Below are 18,319 nucleotides of genomic sequence, written 5' to 3'. Positions count from 1 at the left end.
AGATAGCCTGGTACCAGCTCTCCTTTAAAGAGCATCAGGCCATTTCTTGCAGAAAGCGATTTCAGTACTCATACTCCTGCATCTGAATGGTGGTAATGCCCTCAACAATAGAATCCCTTAGTGGCGTCCTACACACTGCAGCCCATATCAGCCAGAGTCTGGATAAATATGATCACATCCACCTCATCCTGATGGAATTTCACTGGCTTCCACTGCCAGCCTGCACTATCTTCAAAACTAGCTACATTGTTAACAAAGCTATCATGAACAGCAACCTCTCTTATCTTGAAGAAGAGTTCACCATCTCCAGAGGTTCTCAACACGTCCACAGCCAGAACACTATCAGACTGCGGACTAACAAGTGTAAAAAAGAAAAAACAAGAAAGCCCTCCTTCTTCCATCTATGCACCAAAGATGTAGAATACAATCCCTGTATCCATCAAGAGAGTGCACTCTCACTGGAGTGTAACATCTTAGTAAAGAGTTACACACACACACCTCTTTAAAGAGCTCTACATCACAAAGCAGTAACGCTCTACAACACAGCTTCCTCTCCCATTACTTGATGACTTCATGCTGGTCTTTGACCATGTACATCGGCCTGCTGTCTTTTGGCTAGGTTCAGGCTATAGAAATACCACATAAAGAGACAAAACAAGTAAATGTCTAGACTAAAAAAATGGCCACATCTTTGGGAAATAAGCAAATCCTGGCCTCAAATCCAAATGCAGTACACATAAGCCATCCTCAATGGCAACATTGTTTCCTTCATTTAAAATCTGGAACAATGCTCTGATAAAGATCAGTCAAGCTCACAAGTTCAGTTTCCCTATTAAAACACAAAGAAATGTTTCTCAGGGGCCCAATATCATTTTTCTCCTTTAGACCGGTTGCCTCCTCCTCCTCCATGCTTCTTACAAGTCTCCTATGTTACTTCTAACCGAACATCCAATTGTTTGCTCCTCTTTGATGCTGATCCCCTACCTGCACTACCTCTTCAGCAATCAGTCTCTCTAGATGTTAGACTCCAATTGGGCCCTATCTGGTGTAAGAGTAGGAGTATAATAATTTGACAGAGGAACTAATCTCATTGCTAGATGGAGATATAACATCTTCATCTCCCAGAGTGGGGTGAATATTTTTGCTAGGTCTGGCTCATTCATATAGAGTTGGAATCACCACTGAAGTCGACCACAAATGGCAGGGGTGAGGACTGGATTCAGTATCCCTTTTAGAATCTTCCTGCTGGGTGTGGTCCCACAACTCAATTCCCTACACATTCCGGTTGGGAGAGACAGTAGGAGTTTAATTTTTTTTAATTTGCTGTGGCAGGCAAAAGACAGAGGAACTAGGCAGCACTTACCACTTTAACCCCCATGGGTATTCCAGGAAAGCATCTAAAAGGCATAAACGTTGGGACAGCAAGGTGAAGGAATGACAGCAGTTAGGGTTGTTCTTAAGGGTCAGAGAGGATGCACGTCCCCATCTCAAACAAACCATAAATTGGAGGATTGACTGATGAGTTTGCAAAGGAAAAGAGCGTGAAGGTTTTTTTATTAATGCTCTCAGCTTCTCTTTCACGAGCCCCATCCACCCATCCCAAATGGAAAACCTGGAGAGGAGTGGCAATCTCCTTCATATTTACTAGTCTATACATCACATCACTAATAACCTCTGAGTAGCTGTGCGCCTTATAAAATTAAACAATAACAACATGGCTGCCTTTGAAGTGGCATGGGTGCCACGCTCCTGTCAAAAGATCAGACTATCTTTTCATACTTCCCATTAGCTAATTTGTTGTTATAAATTGGAAGTGGCATTGTGCAATCTGTACACTAATAAGAGACTCGAGAGCTAGCAAAGTTTCATAGACCTTAACATGTTTATTTGAATACATTTGGCAAGAATTATGGATAGGACAGCCAAGTTACTCCAGGGAGGTGCACAGACCTCCATTCAAGCCCACATCTGAGAACACTAAAAGACCAGAATAACTTAATTCATGCTCAGGAACCTTTTGAACACAATGTGCCTCCCAGAACCATGCAACACAGTTTAGGAAAAGAGCACCAACCTGATTTACAGGAAAAGAGGGCATGAAGCTCCCCGATGATTTCTGTTGTATATGTTGGTTCGAAGATCCACACGCAGTTGTAACATTCATTCCCATGGCTGACTGAGCAGCAGAAAAAGGCTTGGATGTAGCTGGTCCGGAGGACAACAATGGCTGTTGGTGAAGTGGGGTTTGCATGGTCATTGTAAAACCAGCCAGCGTAGGGACAGGTGCTGCTGGTAACTGATTGATAATGTCAGGATTCATGGCAGTTGCTCCTCTCTAGTGGTAGACATTAAAAAAGGACAAACATAGCACTCACAATTATTATTTCTAATAGCACTTATAAAAACAACCACGCAGTCATGTTGCAAAATGCTCAGATCATGAGTTTCAGTCACCAGCTGTACATATTTGACATGTTTGGGTGCTTCTATTTCAAACAATGCAGTGGTATAAATTTCATATTTACATATTGTATAGGGACCAGAGACATATTTTCCATAATCCACATAAATGACAACCTCCTCACTGTCAACTGAAAATGTTATTAGGCCACATATCATTATTTAAATGGCAGCCTACTGAAACGCAAGCAAAGCATTGATAGCTACGCCGTGCTAATAGGTGGTTCAGCGATCTCCACGCATAGTCACTTTTTCTTAAACTTTTTTAATCAACACTCTATTCAAGAAAGGTTAACATTCTAATTGAAATCAGTACCAATTATTAGCTCTCACTGCTGGCAGCAGCTTCAGCAATTTTAGTATAATGCATTACTAATTATTACATCAACAGTCGAAACATAAACGTTGTGCATTTGAGTTGCAATGAGTGCCCACTGCGAGCTCTGCCTTGTCAGCAAACCACTGACTTCTATAGTCAGAATATGTAAAAGAAGCAAAGCCTGTTTAGCTAAATTTATACTACAATAAAAAAAAAAACAGTCCAGTATTTCACTTGCTGTTTTAAAGAACAAGTTATTTACCTTTGGTAATGACCTTTCTCGTGGATACTCTGTCTAACCACAGATTCTCGTCTTCTGAATGTATCCAGGCTCCACACTCAATCTGGTAAATTTTATTCAGCAATTCACTCAGGCGTCGGTAGGTCATTTTGTACGGATCCACGACAGGTCCATCCCGCCTTAAATGTTACATCGGGGCTCCACCTCCATACGCTGATGTTGGTTTCTTTCTGATATCGGTCAGATCCTTTCTAATCAGATTGTACCAGTATACAAATCGTTCAGACGGAATTGTTTTAGCATAAATTAGAAGAATCTATTCCACAAAATGGGGTGGGGGGTGGAGGGTGAGGCTTGGTGATGAATCTGTGGTTAGATAGAGCATTATTGAAGATAAGTAACTTGTTTTTCTAAGGCATACATCTAACCGTAGATTTGTCACCTTGTGAATAGATTCTAAAGCACTATGTCCCTAGGGTTTGGGCTGTTGAAAGGCCCAGACAAGAAAATCCTGAGCACATATCAGGCAAAATGCCCCTCCCACCGGACCTGGTTATTCATTCAGCAGTGCTTCATGAACATGTGAACCGACACCCCGGTAGTAGCCGGTCAGACGTCGGAGACTGGCACACTGTGCGCCAGCGCAGTGGTAGCAGGTTTTGCTCAGACAGAATAAGCGAATAGGCCTGCCGGGGGCGGTCTTCAACAATTTGTAGCTGCTTTTGATACACAGGACAATCCAGCTAGAGAGGATTTTCTTCTGCACACGTCTGAGAACTGGCAGGGTATAGGACTGTCCTATATGGAAATGCATTACAATTTCCGAGAGAAATGCCACTTTAGTCTGACTCCTGAGCACAAGTTTGTCCAGGAAGAAGGTGACATACCAAGCAGGAGAGACAGTGCCTTAGTTTTCTCATGAGACCAGTTGATGTTATTCCTATTAGAAATTTTGCCTATTAGTTAAGCAATCGGAGATGGAAGATTTGCATTGGCTTAAATGGTTTGCACGTGAGAAAAGTGAGAACCAGATTGAGGTCTCACTTCAGCATCACAAATGTTGTTGGTGGAAACATAAAGGTCAGCCTTTTAGAAAATCCATTACAACAAGGGATTTGAATAAAGATGGCTGATGGGGATAAACGTAAAAAAGTCTGAAAGAGCCACTAAATAACTTAACTGTTGACCCAGCAAGTCCTTCCAGGGCTAAGGACAAACAAAACAGTAATAGGGCAGACAATTTTGGGAAGAACACCAGAGAACAAACTTCACACATCTTCACGCATAGATTGGTTTAGTCAAGGGATGTCTGGCTGCCAATATAATACTCACTACTTCAGAAGTGAGATCCACAGCATTTGCCGCTCAGACTCCAAGCACAGAGGTGTAGGTTGTGCAGGCCAGGAACTTGCCCTGCTGCTGCAACAAGTCCTTCCAGAGGGGCAGCTGAATCGAAGGGCAGATGCTCATGGCCAGACATTCAGGAGACCACACTCTTCTCACCTACTTTGGAGCCACTGGGACGCCCTGGGCCGGTAGTACCTGATGATCTTAAAACTTTTCCTAGCAAAAAGGTGCCTCATAGAAAGAACCACCTTGGGAACTTCAACAAGTATGGAAACTGTGCGTTTTCTGCGGTGGTGAAAGGATCAGGCCAGGATTCTTCCCATTGTTGGAAGATGCGCTGTGCCACCTTTAAGTTCTGTTGCCATTTATGATCTGCAAGGACACGTTGGCAGAGTTTGTCCGCCCTTGTGTTGAAACATCCTTCCAGGTATTGCATGACCAGGGAAGCGCCCCAATGACTCCGCTATTTCCAGAGGTGCAGAGCCTCCTAGCATAGCACCCATGTCCCCCTTCTGTTTGTTATTGTACCACCTGGCAGTGTTGTCAATGAGAACCTACATCTGCTCCCCCTGATGCTCTGGAAGGATGCTCTCAATGCCAAGTGAATCGCCCACAACTCCAACAAGTTTATGTGGAGGCTGGTTTCCTTTGGAAACCAGAGGTCACTGATCTCCACCTCTCCAGGAGACCTCCCAACCCAGTAACGTATCCATCATGACCATTGGCTGTGGGTCTGATAGGGAAAGGGGTCTGCCAACAGTCCATTTGAGGTCCAGCAGCCACTACTGCAGACCTTTTGCAGAACTGACACCTGGATTGCACCCAACAGGTTCCCTTGGTGCTGTACCCATTGAGACTTCAGATCCCACTACAGAGTTCACATGTGCCACGTGGCATGGTCCACAAGCAGGATGCAGGAGTCCAAGAAGTATCAGAGTCTATCACTGAGACCTAAGCCGAGGGTTGAAACATCAAGATCTTTACCCAAATGTCGTAGACTCGTTGAGGAAGGCCTGGGAAAGCACAGTTATCAGGATGGCTCCAAATAAAGGAGCAGCTGTGAATGAGTCCAGTGAGAAACTGGCATATTGATGGGAAACACCATTGATGTCAATAGCTAGGCCATTGTCTGAAGGTGGCCCTTGACTGTGAGTCAAACTTGCCTCAGCAATCACTCGTCCAGGTATAGGAAGATTGGTACTGCCAACCTACAAAGGTGGATTGCGAGGCACTCTGATAAAGTCAAAGGGAAGCACTAAGAACTTAAAGTCATACCTGAAACCGCAGTTAACGTCTGGAGACTTTAGGACAAGATGTGGATATAGGGCTCCTGCAAATCCAGCGCCACCATCCAATCTCCTGGATCTAGGGTAGACTGAACCAGGGTGAGAGTGAGCATCTTGAATTTGTCCTTGAAAAACTTTAGAAGGTAACGATAAGAGGATCGGGCAAAAGCCTTATTCCTTCTTTGGCCCCAGGAAGTAACAGGAGTAACAACTAGTCCAGACATTTGATGCCAGCACCCCCTCTATGGTTCCATTGTCCAGGACGGCCTATCTCTCCCTCGTAGAATGAACAAGTCGTCCTCTGGAGGTGTTAGGCATGCCACGAGGGATGGAAAGGAAAGGTAGGGCTTAACCATTTTGGACGATGTGGAGCACCCATCGGACTGATGTGATGGTTCTGCCACCCATTGACGTAAAACGTCCTGAGACTGAGACTTCCGACTGAGCGGCTGTGCATCACAGAAGGCAAATTGAAGTGGTTTGCAGCAGCTATGGGGGGGGGGGAGGGAGGGCTGGCTACTGGCAATTTGTTGCTCTTAGGGCCCTGAATGAGGACAGGTAACTCCCTGACATCTGCCTCAAAAGCCCTAGGAGATCTGATGCTGCTGAGGCAAGGACTGACATGGCTTCTGCTGGAAACCTCTTTCGAAGCCTCAAAAGGGGCAAAATTGTTGGAGAAAGTGAAGCAAAGTCAATGACAGTTCGAGAGGGCACGCTGTTGCCTTGCTCTCAAGACTGAGCCTGCCTGGTCTCTGAAGAGACTTGTGCCATCAAAGGAGTGTTCATCAGGGAGTGTTGTACATCGAGAACCAGATGGAGCAAATACAAGAGTGATGCCTAAGCACCACACTGGTGCTGGATGCCCTACTCAAGCAGTCAGTAATGTTGAGGCACGAGTGCAAGACATATATTGCTGCACCCTGACCATTACGTATCACTCATCAGCAGACTGAGAAAAAATTGATTGCCCTTTACCGTTTCTTGCTCTAACAGTCAATAATAGATATTTGGCCTTTAATGGGGCGCCTTTGGAGAGACCTAGTTAGGCAGCTGACATCTAAGGAAAGACTGATGATGCTGGAATATACATTTAGGGAATCAAGGAATGCTCAATTTAAATGTATTCAATTTAAAGTGCTACACAGAGGTTGCAAAAGATACAACCCATAGTCCTAGATGAATGTCTTGGATATCACCTACCAGAGGCTTTAGTTATCAACATGTTGGCATTGCCCAAATCTTGCTGCTTTCTGGAAATTGGTATGTGCCCTAGTTCAAGAGTTAACAGGCAAAAATGACCTACTTTCATTAAAGACTAACATCTTAGGGGCATTTAAACGTGAACATAGTCTTTCAATACTAAAGACAGATGTGCTGCCTTGGTGTGGATGTTAACCAAGAGGCAGATAGCCATGAGATAGAAATCTGTGCAGGCACCACAGGTAAGTGTGCCTGGAATAGGAAATTGCTTAAATGGGCAGAGTACCTAAATGCTATGTGGAGACGGGCCAGTGGGCATAACCATGTGAGATCCCATGATAATAACTCTAACAACCAAGGAGAACACAAGACTCCATTAGGTGCCTGGTGTCTCTCAGGTACAAATCTCTTCCTGCATACAAAAATGTTCAGGTCCTAACTTATTTTGATCTCTACTTTGCCCACTTAATCACATACACATCCCTGAGGGTACTGCTGGGGCTAAAATCACTGATGCATATTATATTCGCTTGTCAATGGCAATTATTCTTGCTGCTACATTGTAAACAAACCTGCATATCATCTTATAATTTATTGCAATAATTGATTTGATGTGTAGTAACCATTGTTTTCATATGCGGCTGAATATGCAACACTGATTGTAGTGCATTTAAGGTATTTATTAATTTTGTGCAAAATAATAAAACCAATTTAAAGAAAAAAAACTCTTGACCATTGAATATGATTTGTTGAAAGTTGGTGCTGAAGTCATCAGGGGACTGCTGATGGGGGGCGCGGCGGCTTGGATGCAGAGGCGGATGGCAGCGTGAGCGCCGAGCTCCGCTCGTGAACCCCCGCTTTTACCTTGAAAATCGACCCCCCCGGACCCTCCTGAGCAGCCACGGGGGGGACATGAATATGACGTGGAACCGACCCAGCGAAATTGAACGGCGATCTCCGGAGGAACGGAGTGATTTTTTGGCTCCGTGCAGTCAGTGGATGGGTGCATCAAGATGGCGGCGGCGCCCTCGTGAGCTTCCACTGAACTGACTGAGTGGTGAGCGAAGGGGTTGACCTGGAACGTGAAGCGGATCCCCTTGGGGACCACCTGGGTGCACGCGACAACTGGCAAGAGGGTTTAAGTGACCGCTGGCTTGGTGACTACCAGAAGCCTGTGGTGCTGTATTGACTGAACCTACCATCGAGAGACCGGGCGGCCATTTTGTGGGCCTACTACGCATTAACCTGTCCTGACTCTCCACCTGCTGCGGAGGGCCCTGGAGACTGCTAATCTGGGCAAGCCCAGGGGAAAGAAAGATGGGGACCCACAGCCTTCGGACACAGAGGGCCCAACCCAAGATGTACAGGACGCATCCGGGTCACCGCAGGACCAAAGTCTGCAATTACAGCTCGACAAAATTCTGACCGCCATTTCGGAGTCCTGCGCCGCCCTGCAACAGGACATTGCACAGGTGGCGACTGGTCTGGGCCTTCTAAGGGCAGATCACTCAAAGCTGCCGGACAGGGTGAAACAAGTGGAGACCAAGATTCAGGGGATCGAACCTGCTCAAGTCGCACTAACCAAGGATATGGCGAGTGCCTTGGAAAGGATCACAGTGCTAGAAAGGCGGGCAGAGGATGCGGAAGGGAGGAATAGACGGAACAACATACGAGTGGTGGGCCTGCCGGAAAAGATTGAAGGATCCGACATGGTGGCTTATTTGGAAAATTGGCTACGGACAGTGGTGGCCCCGGAGGGCCTATCTTCCTTCTATACTTTGGAGCGTGCGCACCGAGTTCCCGCCAGACCACTGCAGCAGGGGCTCCCTCCTCGACCTGTTGTGGCGCGCCTGTTGCTCTTCAGAGACAGAGACTTGTTTCTGCATAAGGCCCGGGTGGATGGCCCATTCCAAGTAGACAATAGCAGAGTTACTCTGTTTCCGGACTATCGAAACACAGCGGCGCCGAATGTCTTTCCAAGCGGTCAAGAAGGAACTCCGCACGGAGAGAATTCAATATTCATTGTTATTCAAGTTGCGCATTGCTCTGGAGGGGAAAACTTATTTCTATGAAACACCGGAGGAGGCATGGACATGGTTGGAATCCTATCGGGCAGGCAAGGATGGTCAAGAAGCGGAAGCGAGAGAGCAGATAAGAGATCCTCTGCCCAGTCTATAGCGGAGATTGAGGCCCCGAAGGCGTGAACTACAGAGACCATCAACTTCGTAGACTGAATTCGAACGTAGGGGCGCGCTGCAGGCGGTGACGGATATCTCCGGGGAATTGCTGTCGGCCTCACCGAAAGGATCAGACCTGGACACCGATAACTACAGTCGGAGGCGGATTCATCTGCATCTGACAGTGTACATCTGCCACTGGTCACTCCCAGAACAGCGGATGGTCTGCTGGATGAGTAGATTTGATATTGTGATATAGCGGAGTCGGGCCTAGTTAGGAATCCTGCAGGGTGATACTTCCTTAGAACGATCAGAGTTAAGACTCCATGATGGCGTGCTACACGTGTTATTGAGTGGGGAGTAGTGGGGGGTCTGGGGGGGGGGGGGGGCGGGGAACTAGTTTTAGGGGAACTTGGAGCTGGACACTGGGCGATATTCTGGCTTATCACAGAGTAGGTGCCAGGCTCTATCCATCTCCACCGGATGGTCCTAGCTAGTCTGCCTTAACCTAGTTGATGCTGCTGTTGGGTTAGTTTGGATGGGATTCACTATGTCAGTGCCTGTTCTGGGGGGGTGGGTGATGCATTGGGAGGGGCGGGTTTGTTGAGGAAAGGGACTGTTCTGGTTAAAGGGAAGGGCCTTTTGGTAGGGCACTCGCCGGTGCTGTGCAGAGGTATCGAGAAACTCCTGTGGTTCGTTTGTCTCTGTTATGGGTCCATTACCTGATGTGAAATGTGGGACTTGGAATGTCCGGGGATTCCACTCCATGCAGCGCAGATATACGGTCCACTCCTATTTAGTGCGTAGAGGCGTGCAAATAGCGTTCCTTCAGGAAACATACATGACTGCAGCGGAGGGGTTGGCATTACAGCGCAGGTGGAGGGGCCAGCTCTACTACACTGCATACTCAGCTTATGCGCGAGGGGTGTTGATTTGCATCAGAGCTGCGGTTCCCTTTCAGTTGATAGATCAGCAAACAGATTCTCAGGGTCGCTATGTAGTGGCTAGAGGCCGCCTGAGTGGACGTGAGGTCACTCTCTGTAGTATCTATGCCCCTAACGTAGAGAAGGCACTCTTCCTGGAGAAGCTCTCAGTTACCCTTGCAGATTATTTTAAGACCCCGGTACTGATGGGGAGGGGATTTTAACTCTACTACAGATGTGGCCATGGATAGATCCCACCCTCCCCTACCCACAGCTCCAATCCATAACTTAGCGAAGACCAGAGCGCAGTGGCAGGAACATTGGGGGTTCATAGACATTTGGCGAGTGCAACATCCCAATGATAAAGACTACTCCTTTTTCTCAGCTTTGCATGATTTGCATGTGCGCCTTGACGCGATCTTGTGCAGCCCTAGCTTGGTGTCTATGGAGCTTAGTAGCGAGTACGTATCACGAACCATTTCAGACCATAACCCTTTACTGGTGAGTTTTAGCTGGGTTGCGGAGTGCCTGACTATTCCGACTTGGAAACGGCACCCTGAATTATTGGAGGATACGGCCTTTCCAGCGGAACTTGGAAAGGGGATTGAACAATATTTTCTGGAGAATGAGGGCACGGCCACGACTATTGCCCTAGAATGGGATACTTTTAAAGGCTGTGGTTTGCGGGATTTGCATTACCAAATGGGTAGGGGTCCAGAAACTATTACTCCAGGAAATTAAGGCTGGGGAACGGGTACTTAGAGAGGCTGAGAGAGCTCATGCTAGTGGTGACGTGACGCGAGAGGTGCTCCTGGCCCGAAAGGAGGACGTAGCTGTAGTAGTAGAGCGTCTACGGTGCTTCGACCATAAAGCTTACTTGGCCCGTGCGCACGCTGTGCGAGATAAAGTGGGCGCGTTCTTGGCTTGGTTAGCTGACCCCGCCCCCAGATGCGCGTCCATATTGGCGCTGACCTAGTCAACGGGGAAGCTGGAGTACACACAACATCGCATAAATGATCGGTTTCCATCGTTCTATGCCGACCTCTATACGAGCCGCCTGCGCCCCGGAGAGACAGAAGTGCAGGTCTTCTTGAAGGACTTGGAGCTACCTACCATTGAGTCAGAGGAGGCGGAGCCCCTCTGCCACGACATTACACTCCCTGAGATTTGCTGCGCTATTAAACAGATGGCGCGCAACAAAACCCCTGGCAGTGGTGGGTTGCCTATTGAATTCTACTCGACCTATGTCGACTTCCTGGCTCCTAGATTGCTGGCTGTGTATGGGAAGGCCAAACAACGTGGTATTCTGCCGTCTACTGCTAGGGAGGCTATCATCATCCCCCTACTTAAACCAGCGAAACTTCCGACAGACCCGGCGGCATATCGGCCTCTCTCTATGCTGGCTACCTGACTCCTCCCTTTTGTGAAGTGCCTGGTTCACCCTGACCAGGCCGGTTTTATTCCAACCCGTAAGACAGCTAGCAGTATACGCAGACTTATACGGTTATTAGATGGCGATTATGGAATGGAGGAGCAAGCGTTGATACTTTCGGTAGATATTGCCAAGGCATTTGACAGTCTAGAGTAGCCATACATATTTTCAGTTATGAGAGCATTTGGACTCGGAGAGGGATATGTCCGCTGGACCGAAATACTGTATTCTTCAGCAAGCGCTAGGGGGAGGGTGGGCAAAGCAATCTCATCGTCGTACCCTGTAGGGCGTGGCACTAGATGGGGCTGCCCGCTGTCCCCACTGCTCTTCGCCCTGGCGATGGAACCGTTAGCAGCCTGAGCTCGAATGGGAAGGGCGTATCGAGGTTTGCAACTTGATGATCAATCCCATTACATCTCACTCTAAGCAATGCGGAGGAGGCGCTGGAGGGAGCGCGCTCCCTGCGCAGCCGCTTCGGAGATGTCTCTGGCCTGAGAGTCAACTGGACGAAAACTTGTGTATTTCCAGTAGCTAGGACAAGTGAACCACCTACATTACCACCTGACCTGATGTGGGAACCTAGTTGTCTCCCTTATTTGGGGACGCATGTGTATCACACTCAGGAAGACCTCTTCGAAGGTAATATAGGCAGAGCTGTGCGGGGACTGAAGAGCAGTATGCGATTCTTGGGTACTCTACCATTGTCCGTGGCAGGGAGAGCGGCACTATTGAAAATGGTGGCGCTTTCTCGACTTTTGTATTTCTTTCGAATCCTGCCGATAAGAGTCCCGGCTTCGCCAGCTCCGCTCTGTGGTGGGGGGTTTTATTCGGAGGGCAGGAAGCCGTCGAGTGGCGTTGAATACCTTGATGCGCCCGAGGGCTGAGGGAGGCCTCGCAGTTCCAGATTTTGAATTATACTACTTGGCGACACAATTTCAACATCTTACTCAGGCAGTGGCACAGGAATTTCGAGGCCCTGGGAGGGTGACTGAACCGAAAGTGCCGCGGCATGTACTGTCCTATGTTGTATTACAATAAAGACTGCAAACCACTGGCTTGTCAATGGAGGGAAGCGCCCTGAGGCATTGCTGGAAACTATTTCACAGTAGAATTGGGGTGCGCTGGCCTTATGCTCCGGAAATACTGTTAGGTATGTGTACTGCCCTGCCGCATGGAGGCGATTGGTCCACCCTTGCAGAATGGGAAGTGCTGGGGCTCCAGATGGTGGGAGATATGTTTGGAGATGGCATGTTATTGCCTTTTGACGCATTACAAGACACCTTTGGTCTCCCGCGGGGACATTTCCTATTACATGCGGCTCTGGTGACCGCCATCCAGAAACACTGGGGCGCCGGTCTCTCGAAGCCTCCGACAAATGAGGCATGTCAATATGTGGTGATGAATGCGGGCACGTATAAAGCAGTTACTTGCCTGTACAGGCGAATGTTGGGGGAGGGGATGGTCCCGCTGCAGAGACACCGAGAACAGTGGGCGGTAGATATAGATAAGGAGATACCTGATACTGCCTGGTCACATATACTTAAAAGAGCATGGAAAAGCACCAGAAATGCCAGGTTCCAGATGATACAATTCTTCATCTTACATAGAGCCCATCTCACGCCGGCGAAAATTAATCAATATTTCCATTCAGACAGCACTATGCCCCCGGTGTAAATTAGTAGATACGGACCTGATGCATATGTTGTGGGGTTGTCCATGCCTGAGTACATACTGGGAAGAGGTATTCGCCCTCCTCCGCGATGTTACGGGGCGACAGATCACCCTAGAGAGGGGGACTTGTCTGCTACATTGGTTCCCGCACACTAGTAAAAATAAACTGACTAGCAAATTTATGGACCTAGGCTTGTTGCTGGCTAAGTGGGAAATCACATCTCATTGGAGGCTGAGGCGGGACCTAGTTACCCTAGATGGAAAATGCATTGCTAACATGGGCTGCTAGCGAAAGTGAGGTTAGATTACAACAGGCACACAGGTCCTGTAGTGACAAGGCTTTGCAGGCGGCGCAAGCTTGGGAGACCCTAGTGATAGAGCTGAAGGCGACAGATCTAGATACTGATTCGGAGATGAGTGCGCTGCTTGCAGAACAAGATTCGTTGCCCGACTCCCCTGGTCATGATGATTTCTCTATGTGAGGCGATACCCGGCTTCCCATAAGTTCAATTGTTCTAGGACGCCATTAACATGATGTCTCCAGTGGACCATATAGTATAGTTGACTATTGATTGTATTTGTCTTCGCCTATCAGCACCGGTGGGGGGGTGGGAGGGGAGGATATGGAGGGGGAGGGGAATTTAACATTGGACTTGGGGGAGGGTTCAGTGTGTCGAAGATGAGCGGTCCTGATTTATGGAGAGGACTGGGGTATGAAGGCTTAAGTTTGCATTGATGGATATACCGCAAGAAGATGTGGTTACTTCTACTGCTTTTGAATCTGTGCTGATGCCTCTTAGTACAGTAGAATGCTGCAGCTCTCTGCTGATGTACTGAACCGACCTCGTGTTTGTTTGTTTTCTGCGTTTGAAAATAATAAAAAAAAGATTTTAAAAAAAAATAAGCAGGGGACTGCTGATGAGATTTTCTCCACCATGTACCACAATAAATGCTGACAGCACCCCAGGAGACAACTGGAGCTCACATATACGTTAAGGCACGGCTGGCAGAGGAGAAATTATTTTGGCAAATGTCCCTATGCATTTTATCTCTCTATCTCGCATAGTGGTCGGAAACACGCTCGCACCTGGCTAACAATCCAGTGGCAACTGTACCTGGTCAGGACCCTCCTGTTGGCCTCTGCCTGGCACCCTGTGAGTCTCCAAGTGCTTCCCCAGAGGTCCAGGGAGACCTCGAAAGTCTGGTTTACTGGTGGATTGGGGCTGATGTCAATGTAATATCTTTGACTAGGATGAACCCGGATGGTTTATCTGACCCACGATCCATCATGGTCAGCCTCCAATTGAGCTTAGATCCGTGTCTTCTCCGCTCACTGACTAACAATGGCGATTTTCTTACTTAAAATATGAAAATCAAGATCTTGTGTTCTCCTTATTGAAATTATGTCATTTAGCTTATTAAAATTTACTTCAGTTTTCCAATTTGGTCTGGGATTTTCATTGTTTTGCATTTTAACGTTAATACTAGTTTTGTATTGCAAAATACTTTACACATTGCAGTTGCTTCTAGGGAGGTTGAGCTCAGGTTTATTAGTGACTTTAGTGGTTCACACTGACCAGATTTGGGATCATTACTTGATGGGAGTACATACCTCTGTCAACTTAGGAATCAATTTCCTAGTCTAGATTTTGATGCAGCGTTGAAGATGAATCAGGGTGCACGGATTGCATCAGTATAAAGGCAGTAATAAGATCAGAGACATAGTCTGTGGCTTAGGGGTACAGGGGTGCAGGAGTGGCAGACTGAAAAGGAGCCGTGATTATTCTTAAGTTTTTTCTTTTTAGACATCCCTGATGATTTCTATCTAGAGGAAGAGAGCTAGCGAGAGCGATCACAGGAATGAGAAAGTGTCCTAAACTTCTAAGGACATCTATCTATCTATCTATCTAACTATCTATATACATACATATACACACAGACTGCCTGTGTGGTTATGGTCAGGTCAGAGTTTCTATTCAAAAGGCATTTTTAATTATTTTAATAAGCTTGGTGATGTTCGACAAATCGGCATGAAACTTTTGAAAAAGAAAAAAAAACATACATCCGAGTTGGACCACTCATGCAAATTTTATTCAGATTCGCCACACAGGGTCACAACTAAGGGGTCGATTAGGATGGCGGTGAATCCACATCCTCCGGGCCGGTGGAAGCCACCACCGGCCCGGAGGATGCGGATTCACCGCCGCGGTCCCTGTACACACCACCCGCCAGATCAGTATGGCGGTAGGATCAGCGGCGGACGGCAGGTCTGTCCGCCGCTGATCCGCCGGGTGTAGCCTGCTATTTGGTGGCGGTGTCTGCAAGACACCGTCAGCCAAATTAGGAAGCATGTGTAAACATGCTTTTCCGCTGCGTTTTTTCTGCTGTAGAAAACATGTGGACCTTTTCATCTGGGGGGCCCTTGCGGGCCCCCAGGTTGAAGGATGGGTGGGGTGCACATGGGGAGTACCTATGGTACCCCTCTGCATGTGCATGCACAAAGCGGCTGGCACCGCGCGGTGCCTGCCGCTTTGTGCATGCAAATGCAATGCATGCATTTTTAACATTGCGGCGGGTGCTGCTTCAAGATACAGGATGTGACCGACAGGGTGGCGGTCACATCCTAATTGGCATGGAGGGAACGCCGCTGCCCTTGCGGATGTTCCCTCCACCTTGGGGGTGGCGGACGGACGCACAAAAAGGTGGATGCAGGTTCTGCAATACATGGTGCCCTGCAACCAACGCCTGCTTGACATGGCTAAAGGCCATGCGTTGAAGGGGTTGCCAGCCCATAACAAGTTACGGACATGAACTGGAGTCATTCCCTGTTTGCACAGCTGAAGTCAAGCGCAGTGACGCATAGCCTTAACCAGATGGTGAGATCCAAAAAACAGTTTCGTGCGAAATAGGATAAAAAAATTAAAAAAGCAATTTAGTGGACAAAATATTATTTAAAGTGAAGTTATGGTTATCTTTGCTTATTTAGACTATAATATGTTTTAAAAAGCCTCCGAAATTAATTGACAGAAAAACATTTGAAGTGCAGTTTCGGTTACAAAACAGAACCAAAAAATACTGTTACATATGTGGAATAAACTGCACCCTTCGTACATTATAACAATACTGCAAGTCTCCTAGGAGTTGTGTGACCATACAAAGGAACAAGGCTGAAGACCAAGTTCCTTAATAAGGTCATAGAACTCGGACATGACTTACAATATTCTAACAATGTATGAAAGGACGTACTTTATTCCTTATAGGGAAATGCTACTTACCAGTATGCATCTGTTATTGGCATGTAGACATGCAGAGTTCCACACTGTGCAGAGATCTCCACCTAGTGTTGGGCCCGCATGTTTGCAGTTTGTTTTTGTCCTAAAAAGTTCTTTGGAAGTCACGAAATAGGTGAGTCCTCCTTTGGACCACATTGCGCATGGGCATCAGCTCCATCCTCAGATTGTTTTTCGCTTTGCAAGAACAGGAAGGATGTCCATGTAAGCTGTATCTAATTAAGATAATACTGGAGCAGACAAGGGTAGCCGGGGAGGCGGGTGGGCGTGTGTAACTCTGCAGCTCTACATGCCAAGAACAGGTGCATACTGGTAAGTAGCATTTTCCGTTCGAGGCATATGAGCTGCAGATTACGCACTGTGCATAGATTGTATAGCAGTAACCACTCTTAGCGGCGACCACCCCTATCTGTTGCAGTAGTTTAAAATAGTGTTCTGAGAACAGCCTGGCCCACATTAGCTTGGTGTTTGGTTTGCACATCTACACAATAGTGTTTTGTGAATGTGTGCGGTGTAGACCATGTAGCTGCTCTGCAGATGTCATCTAAGGGAATGTTCCCTAAAAATGCCATTGAAGCCCCTAATTTTCTTGTAGAGTGGGCTTTAGGAGGAACAGATGACGTTTGTTTAGCTTTGTGGTAGCAAATCTGTATGCATTTGACAATCCATCTAGCTATCCCAGATTTTGATATGGGATTACCCTTATGTGGTGGTGAGAAAGGCACAAAAAGTTGTTTGGTCTCACGAAATGGTTGTGTTCTTTCGATGTAGTATAGCAATGGTCTTTAGACATCTAGGGTATGAAGAGCTCTTTCTGCTACTGTCTGTGGTTGCGAGAAGAAAACGGGCAGTTCCACAGATTGATTGAGGTGGAAGGGAGAAATGACTTTGGGCAGGAATTTCGGATTAGTACGGAGAACAACCTTATTATGATGCATTTGCAAGAAAGGTTCTTGAATGGTTAGTGCGTGTAGTTCACTAACCCTCTGCAGAGAAGTAATAGCTACTAGGAATGCAACCTTCCAAGTTAAAAATTGTAGTTCACATTCGTGCAATGGTTCAAAGGGAGGTCTCATTAGCCGTGTGAGAAAAATGTTTAAATTCCACACAGGTGAAAGTGGTACTATTTTCCTAAGGCCTTCCATAAAGGCTTTAATAGCAGGCACTCTGAACAGAGATAGATGCTGTCTGTTTTGCAGATATGGTGCTATTGCAGCAAGATGCAGTCTAATAGACGTGTAGGCTAAGTTACATCTTTGGAGATGCAGTAAGTATCCTATGATGTGGTGAATAGACATGTCTAGGGGATTAATATTGTTGTTGTGACAATATATTACAAAGCGTTTCCACTTAGCTGCATAACATGCTCTAGTGGTTGGACGTCTAGCTTCTTTTATGACATTCATGCAGTCTGGAGGAAGGTTAAGATATCCAAATTCTAGGATTTCAGGAGCCAGATCGCAAGGTTGAGCTGAGCTGGGTCCGGGTGCCTAATCTCTCCACGGTTCTGTGTTAAAAGGTGTGGAGACCGGTATAATTTTTGGTGCGGTACTACAGACAGTTTGTAGCAGTGTGGTGTACCAAGGCCGTCTGGCCCATGTTGGAGCAATTAGCATGAGGGTCAAAGAATGCTGCTGTAGTTTGCGTACTACTAGTGGCATGAGTGGTAGAGGTGGAAAAGCGTACGCAAATTTGTTTGACCAGTTCATCCATATCGCATTGCCTTTGGACAGTGGGTGTGGATATCTGGCGGCGAAGCTTGGGCATTTGGCGCTTTCGTGGGTGGCAAAGAGGTCTATCTGAGGTTTTCCCCATATCTGAAAGAATGGTTGAAGAACTTGCATATGAAGTTCCCACTAGTGGGTCTGTTGTGTCTGACGACTTAACTGATCTGCTATGGTATTTTGTACTCCTAGAACATGCTGGGCTAGAAGGAATATATTTTGGAGGTATAGCCCACTGCCATATGTCCT

The 18,319-nt window shown here is 47.0% G+C and overlaps 1 protein-coding gene across 8 annotated transcripts in view; it reads right to left on the bottom strand.

The window, feature by feature from the left end:
* Nucleotides 1-18,319, bottom strand: part of SYNRG (synergin gamma) — a 515,412-nt gene that overhangs the window by 273,754 nt on the left and 223,339 nt on the right. For all 8 annotated transcript variants that reach the window (XM_086954875.1, XM_086954876.1, XM_086954879.1 and 5 more), the window contains one exon: nucleotides 2,075-2,335. In XM_086954875.1, coding sequence (XP_086811001.1) covers nucleotides 2,075-2,335 — 261 coding nt within the window. The remainder of the gene's footprint in view (nucleotides 1-2,074; nucleotides 2,336-18,319) is intronic.

This window comes from Lissotriton vulgaris, chromosome 2_1 (assembly GCF_964263255.1).
Source record: "Lissotriton vulgaris chromosome 2_1, aLisVul1.2, whole genome shotgun sequence".
Taxonomy (NCBI): domain Eukaryota; kingdom Metazoa; phylum Chordata; class Amphibia; order Caudata; family Salamandridae; genus Lissotriton; species Lissotriton vulgaris.
This window is presented reverse-complemented; position numbering and strand designations above follow the sequence as displayed.